The sequence below is a fragment of the Carassius gibelio genome, chromosome A14 (genome assembly GCF_023724105.1).
Source record: "Carassius gibelio isolate Cgi1373 ecotype wild population from Czech Republic chromosome A14, carGib1.2-hapl.c, whole genome shotgun sequence".
Classification (NCBI taxonomy): Eukaryota; Metazoa; Chordata; class Actinopteri; order Cypriniformes; family Cyprinidae; genus Carassius; species Carassius gibelio.
The window spans coordinates 14,688,450-14,707,941 of record NC_068384.1 but is presented as its reverse complement, the minus strand read 5'-3'; the positions used below and the strand labels follow the sequence as shown (position 1 = coordinate 14,707,941).

General features: G+C 37.0%; 1 protein-coding gene across 1 annotated transcript; it reads right to left on the bottom strand.

Moving 5' to 3' along the window:
* Nucleotides 1-779: 779 nt before the first annotated feature.
* Nucleotides 780-13,133, bottom strand: LOC128027085 (uncharacterized). Its single transcript, XM_052614397.1, has 14 exons — nucleotides 12,219-13,133; nucleotides 11,559-11,688; nucleotides 11,133-11,295; nucleotides 10,721-10,913; nucleotides 9,165-9,239; nucleotides 7,398-7,466; nucleotides 7,255-7,308; nucleotides 7,088-7,159; nucleotides 6,526-6,631; nucleotides 6,182-6,252; nucleotides 3,948-6,096; nucleotides 3,670-3,768; nucleotides 1,250-1,294; nucleotides 780-1,151 (listed from the first exon to the last, which is right to left on the bottom strand). The coding sequence occupies exons 2-14, from the start codon at nucleotides 11,674-11,676 to the stop codon at nucleotides 901-903; spliced, it is 3,465 nt and encodes a 1,154-aa protein (XP_052470357.1). The 5' UTR covers nucleotides 11,677-11,688; nucleotides 12,219-13,133; the 3' UTR covers nucleotides 780-900.
* Between the last annotated feature and the right edge of the window lie 6,359 nt (nucleotides 13,134-19,492).

The following is a 19,492-nucleotide window of genomic DNA, read 5'->3' as shown; positions in this document are numbered from 1 at the left end:
GCTGCATTACTAAGACTGAGGTGGTTAAAGAGTACAGGATCTTTAACACAATACACAACATTACAGACACCAATGTGTTTTAGAAGTACTTTAATAATGACTTAAATTTGTGAAATAAAAATAAACATGTTGTCAAATTCGCCAATTAATTAAACGGGTAATCTTTAAAAAAAAAAAAAGGAATGCCACACAAAACAAACATCAAATAATTAAGTGTAATTCACCAACTAAAAAAAAAAAAAAAAAAAACTATAAATCAAATCAAAAGGCAATCCTCATGTTGTAAGTACCTCACTAAACACACAGTGTACATGAGATTAACTCTCTGAGCACACAATACATGCTGCAGATGTGTAGAGAAACCGATTTATCTGTAAAGGAATGGTTTTCTTCCAGAATGAAAACTGTCATCATGTACTCACCCTCCACTTGATCCAGACCTGCATCAGTTTCTTTCTTCTGTTGAACACAAAACAAGATCTGTTAGTTTATGAACAGTTGATGGGCACCGTTAACTTCTATAGTACGAAGAAAAAATAAAATAAAATACTATGGAAGTCAATGATGCCCATTAACTGTTCAGATACTAACAGATCTTGTTTTGTGTTCAACAGAAGAAAGAAACTGATGCAGGGCTGGATCAAGTGAAGGGTTAGTACATGATGACACTTTTCATTCTGGAAGTTAAATTCTCTTTAAGGGACAGGTCATCCAAAAATCAATGAGAAATTGACACAATTTTGTAATTTTTGACAAACTAACAGTCAACCTCAATTTCTACAAGGAGATATTCGTATGAACTGCTGCCATAACAGTATTGCACTATGGGAAATAAAAACAACAGCCAAAGTGCTAATGTTAATTGAATGGCATCAAGAACACACAAAATGTACTGTAACATCACTTGCTTTGGGTTTTCCTTTTTAAGCTAATTCCTCGATTTCTTACAAAATCCCTTATGTTCTGTGCACTGCGTCTCACCAAAACAGGATCCTCAGCAGATTTACACTGCTGGCATTCAGTCAGTGTGGCCAGTTTACCTTTAGCTATGTGGCCCTTAAAATGTTTCATTACAGCTGTAACTTCAGCGTTTGACCAGGACACCTTCTGCGCTCTCCGTGGGTTTTCAGTTTCTGCCTCACTCTCACTCTCTGTACAGAAGAATACATACTTTAGTGAGTTCTAACTCTACGAGAGCTCATGTGCTTTGCAACATTGATGGTGCCATTGCAATTTAAACCTCCGGTACCTTCAGGAAGTTCAGTGGTGCTCTCAATGGGCATCTTCTGAACACCTGCAGACAATCAGTCATTAAAAAAATAAATAAATTAAAAATAAATAATATATATATATATTTTAGTAATATCCTGTTATAAATGCTGGACTAATATAATACAAGGTAACACTTTATAATAGGGAACACTATTAACTACAACTTTTCCCTCAAATTCCTAATTTTCTGCTTATTAAAAGTAAATAAGATAGTTGTTACATTAAGGTATTGGGTAGGATTAGGGATGTAGAATAAGGTCATGTAAAATAAGCTATTAATAAGTGCTTACTACTACTACTACCACCACCACTACTACTACTACTACTACGCACACTAATAAGAAACTACAGCGGTGTGAAAAAGTGTTGGTTCCTTATTTTTTTGCATGTTTATCACACTTTAATGTTTCGGATCATCGAACAAATGTAAATATAAGTCAAAGAAAACCAATGAACACAACATGCAGTTTTTAAATGAAGGTTTTTATTATTAAGGGAAAACAAAAACCAAAACTACATTACCCTGTGTGAAAAATGTTTGCCCCTACACCTAATAATCGGTTTGGCTACCCTAAGCAGCAACAACTGCAATCAAGTGTTTGCGATAACTTCCAATTAAATGTAAAGTCTGTTACAGCGCTGTGGATGAATTTTGGTCCACTCATCTAAGCAGAATTGTAATTCAGCCACATTGGAGGGTTTTCAAGCATGGACAACTTTTTAAAGTCACGCCACAGCATCTCAATAGGATTCAGGTCAGGACTTTGACCAGGCCACTCTTACATTTTGTTTTTCTTCAGCCATTCAGAGGTGGACTTGCTGGTGTGTTTTGGATCATTATCCTGCTGCAGAACCCAAGTTTGCTTGAGCTTGAGGTCACAACAGATGGCCAGATATTCTCCTTCAGGATTTTTTGGTAAACAGCAGATTTCTCCATTTATCACAGTAAGTTTTCCAGGTCCAGAAGCAGACCATGACACTACGACCACCATATACAGCAGCTAGAGTCCTTACGAGGTCAAGAAAATATGATCATATTACCCCAATTTTACAGTCTCTGCACTGGCTACCTATTAAGTTCTGTATCAGTTACAAATTATCATTACTTACCTATAAGGCCCTAAATGGTTTAGCTCCTGCGTACCTAACTAGCCTTCTACAGCGCTACAACCCATCACGCTCCCTAAGGTCACAAAACGCTGGACTTTTGGTCGTTCCTAGGATAGCAAAGTCCACTAAAGGAGGTAGAGCTTTCTCACATTTGGCTCCCAAACTCTGGAATAGCCTTCCTGATAATGTCCGGGGTTCAGACACACTCTCTCTGTTTAAATCTAGATTAAAAACATATTTTTCAATGAGCAATAATGCATCTCATAATTTGTGACTGCAGTTGTATCTGATCAAATTTAGCTTGGGTTAAACTAATTAATTGTACTTGGTTGGAACAGCAGCTATGCTAATGATGTCTCTATTTGTTTCTCTGTTTCTGATGGGATTGACATCCTGTGGAAACTAGGATTTACACAAGCTCCAGTCTGAATCCAGAACACCTAAGAAGAGATGATGCTGACCCTCAGAGGACCTCAGATGATGTTAACACTGAAACAACATACAGAACTAACAAATATTGCTGCTTACTATGCAAACACATTATAATTGCTGTTAATAGTTTTCATCGTCTGGTTGATTATGTCTGATTCCTGTCATATGCACATAAACTGACAGTCACCACTTATAAGCTACTACTAAATAGTGTAGAAACTTAATTTTATGTGAAGTTGCTTTGCAATGATTTGTATCGTAAAAAAACACTAATCAAATAAACTTTTTACTTTTTTTAGTTTGTGAAAAATGGCTCTCACTGTGGTTCATTGGAGTCCCAAAACTGTATAACCTTTTCCAGATTTAGAGATCTCAATTACTTTCTTTATCATTTGTGTCTGCATATTTTTGAATGTCGACATGATGTCTAGTTTTTTGAGGATCTTTTGGTCTACTTCACTTTTTATCAGACAGGTCCTATTTAAGAGATTTCTTAACTGTGAAGAGGCGTTGCTGGAGAAACTGAACTCAGGTGTGATAAACCAGTTTCAAAGGTGGGGGGGGCACTTCTGAACAAAGGGCAATGTAGTTTTGGATTTTGTTTTCCCTTAATAATAAAAACCTTCATTTAAAAACTGCATGTGTTTACTTTTAAATTTGTTACCTTTGACTAATATTTAAATTTGTTTGATAATCTGAAACATTAGTGTGACAAACATGCAAAAAAATAAGAAATCAGGAAGGGGGCAAACACTTTCAAACCACTGTAGTTTAGAGACCCTAAAATAAAGTGTTACCCAATATAATTTTTGACTTTGATGATTTAAAAATAAAAAACACTTAGCTGACACATACCAGCATTACTGGAGTTTCCCGCAGCTCCAGCAAGAGCCTCATCATCAGATTCACTTTCTTCAGGATCACTGTCATCAGAATCCGTCATGTTGATCTCATCTTCAATGAAAAATAAAACTCAGAACATGAAAAACATCTGCATTCAGAAGTGAAATAACACAATTTATAAACCATTCCTAATGACAACGAACACAAGACATATTTCAGAGATTACTTTTCTTAAACCTCCCTGTGAGTTTAAAAGACCCGCTGTGCTAAACATGCTAGGATGGACGTACCTTCAATCTCAATGTCATCAAGGGATTTGCCTTGAAGATTAGGAAGGCAGCCCTTTTCCATGGCTAACAGTAGCTTTGATATTTTAGCAAGCTGAGTAGTGGCTTCTGGCAGTCTGTAATAGTCACGGTGGACACGGATGTCATGCCCTAAGAAATCAGCAACCTGATCTAACTCGTTGTTTTTCAGGTTTAGGATTTGAGAGAGCGTAGCCACGTGCTTGCGAAGATGAGTGGATCTGAGAAATTCTGGATTTTGAGCTCCACATTCCCTTGCATATACCCTCAGAGAGTCCTGGCCTCTGTAGTAACTCAGGCAGTTTGGCCGAGCAAACAAGAAAGTATTAGTGTCTAGCACTCCACATGTACCTCTCCTGCTGACCAGTAGCATCAGGGCATCGACCATATCAGGAGAGAGAAGAACCGCAACCTTTCTTCCCCTCTTCCCCCTGATCTCAACTCGACTGAAATGGCTGCAGAGTTTCTGCTCAAACTTGCTCAGGCCCATCGCTACATCTTCATGGAGAGAAGTGCCGTCCCTTTCATTGAAAGCCTTCAGCGGCATTTTAGAGACCTCTCCTGCACGTCTGCGGTTGAAAACAATGATTCTGGTGAGGGTTGCTTTGGCCAGTTCTGCATAGCTTTGAGGAGATGCCGTCTCTTGTAGTTTCTGAAAAGCAGTATCTGCAGTCTTCTCAAGGAGCTGATGAAGAGACTGGACATCCTGGGTGAAGGGAAGTGTTGATGGCTTGTTAAATTTGGCCTCATTCAGTGTCACCAAAGCAGTGTGTGAGATCATCTCAGACCACTTTGAGGAGTAGAGCTTTTTGAAGGTCTCTGTTGATGAGATCAATTCCTTGTCTTCAGACATCAGTGCTCGGCACTGAATGATTTCACAAATCTTATTCAACGAATGCCCCAGTTTCAGGGCAAGGCTTGGGCTTTGGTAGCAGTGGCTCTCATCATCATAGCCAGACACCATTTGAACCGCTCGAATAAGTCTATGAAAATTGGCAGGTTTCAGAGCTTCTTCAAGACTGTACACAGAAAACTGTCTACGCAAAGTCAGCAACAATCTTCCAACTTCACGGAGTTTTTGTCGAATATACTCAAATTTGGTAGGGTCATGACCATGTTTGTTAAAAAACGACTGTGCAAGCTGAAGAATACTCAGGTCATTTTTGACCACAGCGGAAATGTCATCCTGCTTCATCACACCTAAGAGTTTCCAAACTCCTTGTGATATGTGCTGACTGAATGAAGACTCTGCCATAGATGCCAGGCCCAAGACTCTCCTCCTCCCTTGCTCTTCACTGTCAGCTGCTGGTTTTGAGGGACATCTTTTTAAATGACGCCACAGATCTCTCCGTACAAACAACCCTTTGCAGTACATGCAATGCAAAAACTGCTTTGAATCACACTTTCTTTTTGGTGCTCGTTTTATTTTAAGAGCCCCCTCTCCAGACAGTAAAACGTCAGTGTTATGCTGAAAGTTGCCCTTGTTCCTGAGCTTTTGCAGCATTGCTTTACGTTCTTTTGAGTGAACTGGGAGTGACAAAGCCTGAACAACTTCAACTTCAGCCATATGAGTTTTCAAATGGCGCGCTAACTTGGACTGAGGTTTCCCACAGATGTAACAATAATTCTTCCTATTTGCTGAACAGGAGATTTTTGGTGACTGCACACAATGATCACCTCCAGCCATGCTGCGTTCCCTCTCTTCTCTCAATGTTACTGTGCTTTTTGAATCCAAAAGCTTACTATTGTGTGATTGAGGTGATGACATTAGCACATCTGTTAACCTGCATACCACTGAGCCTTGCTTTCTGGGAAAGTCTGATTCACTGTCTGTCTCAAAATCAGTAAACTGCTCCTCATGACACATTAAATCAGACTCATCATACACACTTGCTGCTTCCATGACCTTCAGGACTCCTTTTCCTTTGCCCTTAGACACATTCAGGGTAGTTACATCTGATCTCAGATGTTCACTAAACTTAGATGATGCAGCTTCCTGTATATCTAAGAGTTTAGCTTGGTCGTAACGTGCTGGTCTTGTTGTCAACTCATCTGAACTGTCTGACTGATGGTCTGACTCTGACTGAGGTATGTAATCCTCATCTGACAGCTCATCTTCCTCTGAACTTACTTCCTATTGTCAAAATATTTATGATTAATTTACAGCACCGATAACTCAAAAATATGGAACAAATGTATCAAATCAAATATTTTCTTACACACGATGACCGTCTTCCATCCCATTCATGAAGCTTCAGATAGCAGGACTTATGCCTGGAACTGGAGCACACTATAAAAGAAATGTCACATGTCAGGACACGTTCAACCGCTAACACGAGATTCTATGCCTAAACGTAGAGTAAGGTGAAAACAATATAAAACTCCTATTTTATTAATGGTATTACATATCTGTGCATTAGCAATGGTCTGAAATCTCCTTCTCTCCTACTGCCAAACTCAACAGTTATACCATTTTGAACTGACTTCATAACGTTGATTAGTGATACTAAAATGATAAAAATAGAAGTGTCATGATGTATAGAGTACAAATCACCATACTAACATTTACATCTCAGGCCAATCCACTTGAGAGCTGCAACAGGTCCCACACATTCAGCACATTTATCCATGCTTGATATTGCTGAAGTGACCACAACATGTCTGCAGACCTGTGAAGAAAAAAACATCAGTGAGTGTTAAATTAAAGCAACAAAGAAAGATTCTAAAACATACATGTGATACTACATTACGAGCTGCATTGTCTTTCAATAATAATTTAATGTATTTTTAATGACAGGGAAGTTGTGGTCATTTAGTTAATAAGATCACTTACAATCATTAAAAACATTTACGTTACAGACCTTAAAAGGTTCTGGTCAATATATTACTACAAATCTACATTTAGAGCGGTCCTGGAGGGCCGGTGTAAACTCTGCAGGACACTGACCCTCCAGGACCGAGTCTGGACACCCCTGATTCAGACATCGACTAATATTACGGAAAGTGAAAACAGGTCACTAAATACATGCATTTAGTAACAGCAAAGTGTACAGTTCATGCAGACATGGACTTCAGAGCAATCACTGTTGCACTGAAATAACAGTTCATCCGAAACATGTGAATACCTCCTTAACTCCTTCAACTGGGGCACAAAAGCTCTGCTCCTCATTCAACACATGCTCTTTGACAGGTGACATCTGAAAACAATGAAAAAAAGCAAGACTTATGTAGAGATGATTTCTTGCAACATCAATCTAACATTTCATAAAATATGCAATGCACATTTAATTACCTTCTCAACACAGTCCTGATCATCCAATAGTAACTGGTCCTTCTTCAGAGTCACCTGAAATTAAGGAAACAGAAATAAAAAATAAATAAACATTCTACTGCAGACAAAGGATTCAGGGACTGTACAAATTGATAATGAATTACCTTTTCCAGTCCTTCAGAGGCTGCACAGATACTGGAGTCCAACTCTGACTGATCACTGACAACTTTCAGCTGAAAACATGAAATCAAAAAATTAAATTAAAATAAAATAATTATGTTATAAATGAGTTACCAAAGCAAAATAAATAAATACAGTTGTGTTCAAAATTATGCAGTACTTTACAAATACAAGCTTTTCTGAAGATCCAGGATATAATAAAACTTGGATCTATAACAGTTCACTTGAATATTAAAAGTGATATTGTCAATATATAATGTAATATATTTGAGTTATAAGATTTTTTTAATAATACTGCTATGTCATAATTATTCAACCCCTATTCAACATTGCTGTTTTTAAATCACTTATTTGCATGGTGGGGAATGTAACAGTCTCAAAACACAATTAAGCTTTTAGAAACTCTATTAAAACAGAATTAGCTTGAGCCGTTACACATACAGTTAGCCCATGCATGTGTTAGCAGCTAAAATATCAAAAGAGATCTCACAAAAGCTAAAGAGAAGAAATATTGTAGTACTTTAGAAAGGCTAAGGCTATATGAAGATTTCCAAGACATTGAAAGTTCCTAGACACAGCTCTCAGCCTTATTCCTTAGCTTAAAGTGTGTTTTACCAGAAAACCTTTGAGGTTGTGGAAGAAAAAGCACAATATCATAAAATGTTTAATCAGAGCAACTGAGAAAAATCTGCAATGTTAAGCCAAAGACTTGCAAGATGACCCAATGAATGGAGGAAACCCATTTCAAAGCAGTGTGTAGAAGAACACTAGACAAGTATGGCCTTCATGTTGAGACATCTTGATGAATACCACTCTTGATCAAGAAGAACAAAAGGCAGACTTGAAATAACTAAAGTTCATTTGTGTAGACCTGTGGAGCTCTGGAGGAATGTTATATGGAGTGATGTGAACAAACTGGAACTTTTTGGACCCGTGGATCAGCGGTATGTCTGCTGCAAAAAAGGCAAAGCTCATAAGCAGAAGAACACCATCTCCATCGTCAAACTTGGAGGTGGATCGGTCCTGTTATGGGGTTTCTTTACTGCAGAAGGAAGTGGAAATCATGACTGTATGAAGGACATCATGGATTCTTTAAAGTGTCAGGCCATTTTGACAAGAATTGTGATGCCTTTGGTGCAAAGACTGAAGCTGATGATCAATGGACTTCCCGGCAGGACAGTCATCCCAGAGTACACATCCAAATCTACTACTGCTTGGTTCAGGGATCAGTCACAGAGTGTTCTTGAGTGATCTGTTCAGTCTCCAGGCTTAATTCTCATTGTGAATATCTGGTTGAATTTGAAGAAAGCAGTGGCAATGTGAAAACCAATGATTATCAGTGATCTGGAAGCTTTTTCAGGTGTGGAATGGTGTGGAATTCTAAACACTTACAGACAGCGTTTATTGGTGATTTTAAAGAATAAAAGATTCTGCACAAAGGGGGTTGAATAATTTTGAACATGAATGTTTAGAGCCAATTCGAATTTTATCATGATTCATCAATTTTCCATTCTCAGAATCACTCAAAAGTGTATTAACAAACTTTCTCTAATACTTTACTGATGCCTTCGTTAAATTGATTTCATAAAATGTTATCCTCCACAGCAAATTGTCTTGCAAGTCAAGGGTGTTGAATAATTTTGAACACAACTGTAAATAAATCAGGTATGATGCCACAAAAAATATAATAAAATAATAAATTAAAACGATAAAATAACAATAAAATAAAATCACTCAATCAATTGCAGTACCTTCTCTACGTCTGTGTCTTCTGACTCGGACAGTGTGTTGACTTCAAGAGTGGACGGTTCAACCACACTAAGAGTCTAGAAAAGAACATCAAATTAGTCATCTGTGACAATAAATGAGCACATAAAATACTGATATAAAACAAATTTTATAATCTTGCTTATATTTTATCAATGTGATTTAAAAGTAAGATTACAATATTTCAGATCAATATTTCAATTTTCAAGTGTTACCCAAGTTAATGTTCATGATTTTGTATGTATTACCTTACATGCTTATTTATATATATATATATATTCCAGTATTTCAGGTGGTGTGTGTGTGTGTGTTTACACCTGTGTTACAAGGACCCTGTTTTATGAGGACCGTCATAAGAACATAGTCTTGACATAGTCTTGATGTCACATTGTGTGTGTGTTTAGACCCGTGTTATGAGGACCCCGTTTTATGAGGACCATCATAAGAACATGGTCTTGATGTTTGACCGAAGAATCTCAGTGTGTCTTTTGTTTGACAAAAGTCTGGTATTTGAAGACCCTAGTTATCACCATGACATTGGGCGGCGTGGATGTGAAATATTAGGCTAAATATGGATCATTCACATCCCATTGTGGCCATATGATATTGAAAATGTCTAATTGTTATATTTAGATTAAGTATCTTGAAATAGGAGTTGGTAAAAAGTCAGTTTTATTTAATCACCACATATTTTGAAATGATAACTGAGTAGAATCAGTGTCTAAAGAACCTAAAGAACTCTGAACAAGGCACAGCAGCTATAAAGGTATCCAAGAAGTTCTTGAAATAATTGTGTTTGTCTTTAAAAGAATGGAACAGATTACATTCTCTCTTAGAAAAAAGTCTTGACTTGACTGGGACTCTTCAGTAAAGTCAAGACCAAGTTCTTATGATGGTCCTCATAAAACAGGGTCCTCGTAACACAGGTGTAAACACACACACACAACCACAACACTATGTTCTTATGATGGTCCTCATAAAACAGGGTCCTCGTAACACAGGTGTAAACACACACACAACCACAAGACTATGTTCTTATGACGGTCCTCATAAAACAGGGTCCTCGTAACACAGGTGTAAACACACACACACAACCACAAGACTATGTTCTTATGATGGTCCTCATAAAACAGGGTCCTCGTAACACAGGTGTAAACACACACAATGTGACATCAAGACCATGTTAAGACTATGTTCTTATGATGGTCCTCATAAAACAGGGTCCTCTTAACACAGGTGTAAACACACACACACAACCACAAGACTATGTTCTTATGATGGTCCTCATAAAACAGGGTCCTCGTAACACAGGTGTAAACACACACAATGTGACATCAAGACCATGTTAAGACTATGTTCTTATGATGGTCCTCATGAAACAGGTGTAAACATACACACATCCTGACATACTGGAATGTACATGCATGTAATGTAAAAAATAAAAAGTTACTAACATTAACTTAGGTAACAACTGATGTTTAATACCTTTACTTTACTATAATCCAATAAGTCAGAATGGACAGTAAAGAGGTGTCAGTACCGTGCATCTCCATGGCCACTCAGAATCACCATAATCATATGTGATCTCTTCACCAGGACAGATGCTCCTTGTGGCAAATAAACATAAGTGAGGTTTTCCATCCACACGAATCGTCTTCATCCTGCTGTTTGGGTTAATATGGTCATCGTTTACAAGCCGCCCAAGAGAACCGTCATCTCGGGCTGCATCGACACTAAACAAGAGACAGACAATATCAGCACTGAAACCTTAGGACCAGCAGATGTAATATTCTGTGATCACCAATCATTTAACACTCATCACCAAGCTTTGAAAACACATGACTGATAATTATAGCAAAATATGACCTCTAATCATTGACATTTCCACTGACACATTTTGAATCATGTAAATTAATTACCAGTTAACATGTAGATCAAACACGTGTACATACCAGAGGAGTTTTCCATTGTAGCGAAACTCAAACATGAAAACTTTAAGTGCATGGTGATATATTCTTTGCCTCCGCTCACATTCTTCTTTGCTGATGAGGTCTCCTCTGTATTCCAGCAGGAAATCTCCTTTCTCAAAGTCAGTACAGCTGAACACACCCCTCCCTAAACAACAACAGAGAGGTGAAACCATCACGAGAACCACACGTCATCAACCGGAGACAGATTTAGTACACGAGTCACTTTAAATGCATAGAAAGAAAATTCTGTCATCATTTACAAACCATCAAATGGTTAGTAATGTCTTATTTTGCCCAACAAAAGATATACAGGACTGAGACAACCTAATGGTGACTATATGATGACAAAATCTTCACTTTTGGGTGAACTATACCTTTAACTTGGCTCAATCAATTAATTTACCTCACCTTTAAGATGACTGATGAACCTGCCCTCGAGTCCATTCTTGTCTTTCTGTTCAAGTGAAAACTGTATGGCCTCCTCCACGGGCTTCAGCTTTCTCCTTCGCCTCACACCTTCAGCCATCCTCTGTGTCTGCTTTAATAACAATAAGAACTGTTGGACAGAATATTTGTGGAATATGATGTATTCTGAGCATATGCTGAATATACTATTTTGACTGGTTATCTTTGTAAAAGTGCTTTGACACAATATGCATTCTACAAAGCACACTACAAATAAAGGTGAGTTTAACTATTATATACAGTACATATTGGGAAGTGAAAAGAGCACATCTCTGAGTTTATTAATTAAAACAAGCTGAACAGTAATAATAGTAAACAGAACTGCCCCTCCCCTTCAGACTGTAACCATGACAACAGATTATTATGATGGCTAGACTGTTCTATTACTTTTACAGTTATACTGTGAACGAAAAGAATGTAAACTGACAAGCACTGCTGAGTCTCGTCTGATGTTACTCTTTATAGACGAGACTTACAGTAATCACGCTAGCGCCATTAGCATCATGCGCTAGCTGCTTTCTAAAGAGCACTGAAGACACTCACGAACAAGCCAAACTGAGCCACAAGCTCTCAGAGAAACGGTTTAACAGCAGTATTACTAACCTTTCATATAATAGTTGTTTCCAACAGCTTCACACCACAGATGTCTTCGCTTCAGGTGCACAGATTGTGTCCGGTCCAAACAGGAAGTTACAAACAGTCACACTTGCCTCGCTGATTAAAGCACGTGTACACGGGATTTATAATTATAATAATAATAATTATTATATATTTAAATAACCATCTATGAAACGTTACATTAATAGCGTTACATTAATTTACAGATATTAAACCGAGTAATTACAGCTTTGATGTCACATTCATACTTTATATGATGATATTTAAGGAACATGTTTAATTGCACGATCAGTATGCATTTATATAATTAAATACAATCGATAAATTATTACAAAAAATGTTTAAATAATTACCAAACTGCATTAACTTACTTGTACGGCGCTATTAGCGGCAGAATGTAGCCCCGCCCACCGCCGCCATTTTGTTTTCCCGCCTTCCGATGCCGATCTAGCCAATCAGCGGCCTCCAAACTTACACAAGTGTAAAATATGCAAATTTTCGATGACGCGGATGCAGTACCGGGGCCGGGCTGCAGGGGCGCACTCCCGAGCTCAGAGGATACACAGTGTATAGTAAAATTTCAGATTTTTGTGGTATATTAGGACATGGCGCGAAACTTTGAGAGGGAGCTTCTGGGACATAGAGAAAGGCATCTACACTGTCGGAATTATAAGGACATGGGCCCTGTCCTCATAAACCCAAATGTCCCTGTAATGCTGGTGCGTATTCAGGTCAAAAGTCCTTGTAAACCACAAAAACCAACACACACACACACACACACACACACACACACACACACACACACACACACACACACACACACACACACACACACACACACACACACACACACACACACACACACACACACACACACACACACACATATATATATATATATATATATATATATATATATATATATATATATATATATATATATATATATATATATATATGTGTGTGTATAGACACACACACACAAACGCATTGTCACTCAAATGACTCAAAGCAGAATTGAGAGCAGATTCATGCTTCTAATCCAGCTAAGGAGACATAATAAGCTCTAGCTGATGAAATGTATGATTGACATCCACCAGTCCTGAATATCGGCCTTTTACTGTTCATTAAAATGAAATTACAGAGCCTGATGAGGATGTATTTCTCTGCAGGTTTGTTGTAGTTGTGTTTTTTTTTTTTTTTTTAAGGTCAAGCTCAGCAGGGAAGTTTGCACACGTAAGCGTACAGGTGTGTGCCGATTGTGTTATGGTGCTGTGGATGGTGTCTTCTGGGACACACTCAGCCAGATTGTGATGCCGATGGGAAGAGCAGAGCATATCCTTCACAAGCTGTTCCCAAGCTTTCACTGCCGCTAAATACAGTATAACACTACCCGTAGCTATTGGAGATGTTTGTTTTTTTTGAACACTGTTTATTTTTTTCTCCTCTAGATCTATATTTATATATATATATATTTATCACAAAGACACTGTGCCTTGCAGTGATGTAATTTACAAGACTTTTTCCCAACAGTGTAATTCATAAAAAAAATGAATTTGCTTGAATTGCCACAGCACTTGTGAGTGGCTCTCAGTGGTAGAACTGGCAAGAGTGTTTTATAACAGAAGGGGCCTTTTGTAAGTAGCAAGGCATTTCAAAATTTAAAAAAAAAAAAAAAAAAAAATATATATATATATATATATATATATATATATATATATATATATATAAGCACTCTTTGTAATGTAGGGTCTCTGAATGAAAGATATTGCATTTCAAAACTTTTTAATTCTACATTTCAATATTTTTAGAGAACGTTCTGCTGTTATGCTAGGGTTTTGAGAGTCGTGACTGTTTGCTAGGATGTTCTGCTTGCAAGAATAAAACATTCTACCTAGAAGTCATTCTGTTCCCTAGATTTGACTCTGGTTTCTATAAACATATGCCTGTTGGATTCTCCCACACTTTTAATTGTCTACCAAGCAAAACGTTTACCTTTTGTGCATTTGACAGAAGTTTTTATCCGAAGTGACCTACATTGTATTCAAAGTATGCATTGTACTATTTCTTGCATTCTCTGCATTCTAAAAAAAAAGGTACAAAATCTGTCATTGGTGCGATAGCCTTTCAAAAGGTAATAACAGGCACCAAACTGAAGCCATTTTGTCTGTTCATACACTGTATAAAATGTATAAAGCCATATTCCAGTACTGGTGATGGGCATTCTGTTTTCTGACATGCACTGCACACAGTAGACCAATCACAACAGACTGGGTCATCAGACCAATCACCGCAGATTAGTGTCATGCAAAGGAGAGGTTTGGAAAAATAAATCGTTGAGCGAATCGTTTGAGAGTCATTGAACAAATAAGGTAAAAATAAATGTATATTATAAGACAATGAAAGTGTTTTTTGACATTGCATGCATGTAATCCTTTTATAGTCCATGATAGGGGCACTTTAAGTATAGTACGTTTCTGCAGAATTTGCATTTATCAAGACAAAAGAAGAATAAACATTGACCTAAACCGGTCAAAAAGAGAATCAACTTCCAAACTGAGATCAAACGAGAGGAAGGACAATTAGCGAAACGATTAGGATGGGTGAACTTCCAGGCCATAGACTGAAAAGTCAGACAGAATAGATGTTTCAAAATTACTTTACAAATCGTACAAAAATAGCAAATCTCATGGAAAATGTGAGGGTCCAAAGCCAAACATATTTATGTGTTCATTCAATCAATCAAACAATCAATCAATCAACCAATAAATTTTTTGTGATCTGGGGTCTCTGTGTTCATCTTTAAAGACCCAAGAGAGTTCCAAATGTATGTACAGTAAAAAATCTAATCTTGTAAAGTACAAAGTATATTATTTAAATAAATTACTGCCAACATTTTGTTATCTTCATAATCTTTGGTAAAATAGCATATGAGAAATTATGGAAAGTAAATAAGTCTGACATAATGAAACCAATCTATCCACATGGTGAGTTGTCTGTTTCTGAAATCATACCAAAAAGCAGTTAACGAGTTCATTTGCCCAAATAATCTTTAGTAAATTACGTTTAATTATTTGGCGTTCTGCCCAATGATGAGGGGCTCAATGAAGCAGATTCAACTTGAGCTCTGATTTACCCCACAGGGACTTAATGTAGGATATGATTACAAAGTGCAAAGTACTTTAGGTGAAGGTGGAGATTGGGGAGGTGGACTGGAGAGAGGTAAGCAGCTGCTTATATACTCTGGCTGTTGATTTGAAATATTAGATGGGGCTTGCTCCTCCCTAACTTACATTTAGCAGCTTCATAAAGTAGGCCTGAAGTAGTCTTCTTCTGAGTTGCACTCAGTTTAAACTTTCACCATCATGCCTTTAAATTATTATTATTTTTTTCAGAATTATTTGTACTTATAAAATTAATCAATTTATAAAATGCAGGCCAGAATCTGCATAGTGAGATAAAATGTTCAAGCTGTTTGTTAGCTCTATGGTTCATTTAAGCTTCTCTTTTGAAGCGGACACTCTGTGGACCGAGTTAAAAGAGTTCAGGGGATTTCACCTACATTGATATATATATATATATATATACATATATATACATATATATATATATATATATATATATATATATATATATACATATATATATATATATATATATATATATATATATATATATATATATATATATATATATATATATATATATATATATATATATATATATATATATATTTTTTTTTTTTTAATTCCTCTTCATCAGGGTAAAGAGTTTATATGCAGAAACCATCGGTTCATTTCTACCTCCCAGCATTTGTAGAATTGATTTTATTTTATCTTTTTTTAAGTTGCCTGTGCATTAAAGCAAGTATGTTCCTGTGGGTATAGAGGGCATTTGGTTACCTTGCATATCAAAGAAAACACCCTACAAATAATTTGTTTGAAGGTATGAAAAACAGGAAGAGGCTTGTAGTTCATGTTTTATTGAGAGATTTAATTTTGCTGCGTTTTACAGAGGAATATGTTCACCTCATAATAGTGGAAATGCTTGTGGCTTTATAAATATAAAATAATAATGTTGTGTTCTATCTGTTACTGAATTTAAGCCAACAAATTAAAACGTGTTACAGAACAAGGTCCCATAACAATAGCTATTGCATAACCTGTAGAAATATGTAGAAATAAGTAAAATAAGCGGACTTATTTGCTGTCTACTGTTCTTACCTCTTATTCAATTGGCTAAGAAATAAAATACACTGCTGGACAAAAACCAACAATTTGTATTCTATAATATTTTGTTATATATTTTTTATATGGTTATTATCATATGATTATGATTGGTTTATAATACTAAAAACACCTTTTCTATTTATATCAAATAATAAGGAAGAAAATATATTTTATAGCTTCTGTAATGTAATAATTATGTCAGTTACCACTGTATCATTCATACACTTTGTTTATTACCTGAAGAAGAATCGAAAAACAAACCATACACACTCACCTAAAGGATTATTAGGAACACCGGTTCAATTTCTCATTAATGCGATTATCTAATCAATCAATCACATGGCAGTTGCTTCAATGTATTTAGGGGTCTGGTCTTGGTCAAGACAATCTCCTGAACTCCAAACTGAATGTCAGAATGGGAAAGAAAGGTGATTTAAGCAATTTTGAGAATGGGCTGACTGATTCAAGCTGATAGAAGAGCAGCTTTGACTGAAATAACCACTCGTTCCAACCGAGGTATGCAGCAAAGCATTTGTGAAGCCACAACACGCACAACCTTGAGGCAGATGGGCTACAACACCAGAAGACCCCACCAGGTACCACTCATCTCCACTACAAATAGAAAAAGAGGCTACAGTTTGCACGAGCTCACCAAAATTGGACAGTTGATGTTGCCTGGTCTGATGAGTCTTGATTTCTGTTGAGACATTCTGATGGTAGAGTCAGAATTTGGCATAAACAGAATGAGAACATGGATCCATCATGCATAGTTACCACTGTGCAGGCTGGTGGTGGTGGTGGTGTAATGGTGTGGGGGATGTTTTCTTGGCACACTTTAGGCCCCTTAGTGCCAACTGGGCATCGTTTAAATGCCACGGCCTACCTGAGCATTGTTTCTGACCACGTCCATCCCCTTATGACCACCATGTACCCATCCTCTGATGGCTACTTCCAACAGGATAATACACCATGTCACAAAGCTAGAATCATTTCATACTGGTTTCTTGAACATGACTATGAGTTCACTGTAATAAAATGGCCCCCACAGTCACCAGATCTCAACCCAATAGTTTAGGTGAGTGTATTGTTATGTTGTAATCATTTATTGTCTTCACATTTCAGTTTCAGCTTAGCTACAGCAATAGCGGGATGCCTTTGTCCATATTAGTGATTTCCTGGCATGTCAAAAGTTATTATTACTTTTCATATGAGTGCGTTTTGGACTTTCTGAGAAAGAGCGCCCTCCAGCTTCATGTATGAATTAATCATATACAGTACCACATGAATGTGTTCAGTGCTCCGTAATGTTCACATCGTTCTGGATACAAAAAATAAAATGTATCCAAAAAGATGTGACTTGTCTCTTTTAAATTAAATCTAGTTTTATTCACAATAGCTCTTAAAAAACCTATATGTGAACATACTTGGCTGAATAAAGTGCAAGGGTAGAGTAAAGATTTTATTTCATGTCGGGAGGACATGTCCTCTGTGTTTTCTATGACCACGCTGCAGGGAGCCACTGCAAAAGGATGCAGTGAGAGCCGCTGGTTGCCGACCCCAGGTCTATACAGGAACTGATTTTATTACAAATGCTCTGCATAGGCAGAAATTCTTTTGTGGGCCATAAAAAAAAGAGGACTTGACTCATAATTTTCTTATGTTTAATGTTAGTGCATGTTGCTAAAATAATTATGTTCAGGACAATTTTATATAACGTACAAAAGCCTGATTAATTAATTGTTTCTCATGGGGACGTAAGCAACACTTACAGGGGTTAGTCAGTGTTTTTTTTTTTTTTTTATTGCCATCTGAATCTAGAATGCCAGCGTTTTCATTGCAGTGCATTCTGGGATTGTCTTAAAAGGGTTTGCATCTGGAGTGCACTAACTCACTCAATGTGTCTCTTTAGGTCTTTCTCAGGATTTGCATGGTGGTTAGTGATACAGCTGTGAAAATTTTAAAAGGGTTTGAATTTTAAAGGTGTATTAGTGGCATGTAGAATTAACACTGTGATTTATTAAGGCCTGAGATGGTGACAAAGCAAATGCTTCACAGATGGACTGTAAATTAAGAGCTAAGTGGATCATATTAGCTGCAATAGATTGAGAACTGTCCTTTGGAGTTGAGTTTCTCATTTAAAAGGCAATGTTCTTTTGCTGCAGTCTCAGGTGTTGCATCCCTGACAGCTGCGGACGTTGGAAATGATGTAAGTTTTTATTACCTTACTGCTGCACCATGTCTTTAGGAGTGCTGTCTTTATATCCATCTACATTCACAGCTGTGAATCGAACACTGTCTGCCTTACTTTAACTTAATTCTCCATAAAGTGTTCATAAAAGTCAGTATTCAGCTGGTTTATGTAAGGATCAACCGAAGTGGTCTGCACACCTGTTATGGCTTCATTCATACAAAATAACGAAAACTATGGCAGAAAACATGCCACCATCTATTTATTTTATTTATTTATTTATTTTTTGAGTGAGAGTTATTCTATAATTATTGTAAAGGCTTTATTTCATAGGAGATTATGATCTTTTTCAGTTTATGTTGCGGTAGCCCAAAACCGTGTTTCAAAATATTCAGTATAGATTATGTCTGAACAGGCGTTCAATTTAAGTCACTCAAACTGAGGGTAACTGGAGACAGTTGCTGCCTTGATATCCACACTCCATCGATACATATCAATCTTTAAAGCGATGCAGTGGCAGGTCACAAAGGCCATGAGTCTAATTTGTTTTGTAGTGTCTTCACTAAATACTATAAAAGGACATGAAGGGGAGAAAAATTAACTCCGTCAGGAAGCTGTATAAAATTACTCTGACACTCTCGCCCTTCGTGCATGTAAGTGTGTTGCTATTTCCTGTTGATATTTGATTCCCCCAGAATCTATCTGGGATGCCTTCTCTCAGTCAAATCTGAGCAGATCTTTTTCAGATACATCATTAATCAACTTCACTCCCATATGTGGAATCTGAATACCAGTGAACTTGATGGATGCTTGACATTCAGAACAGCCATGCAGGTATTATA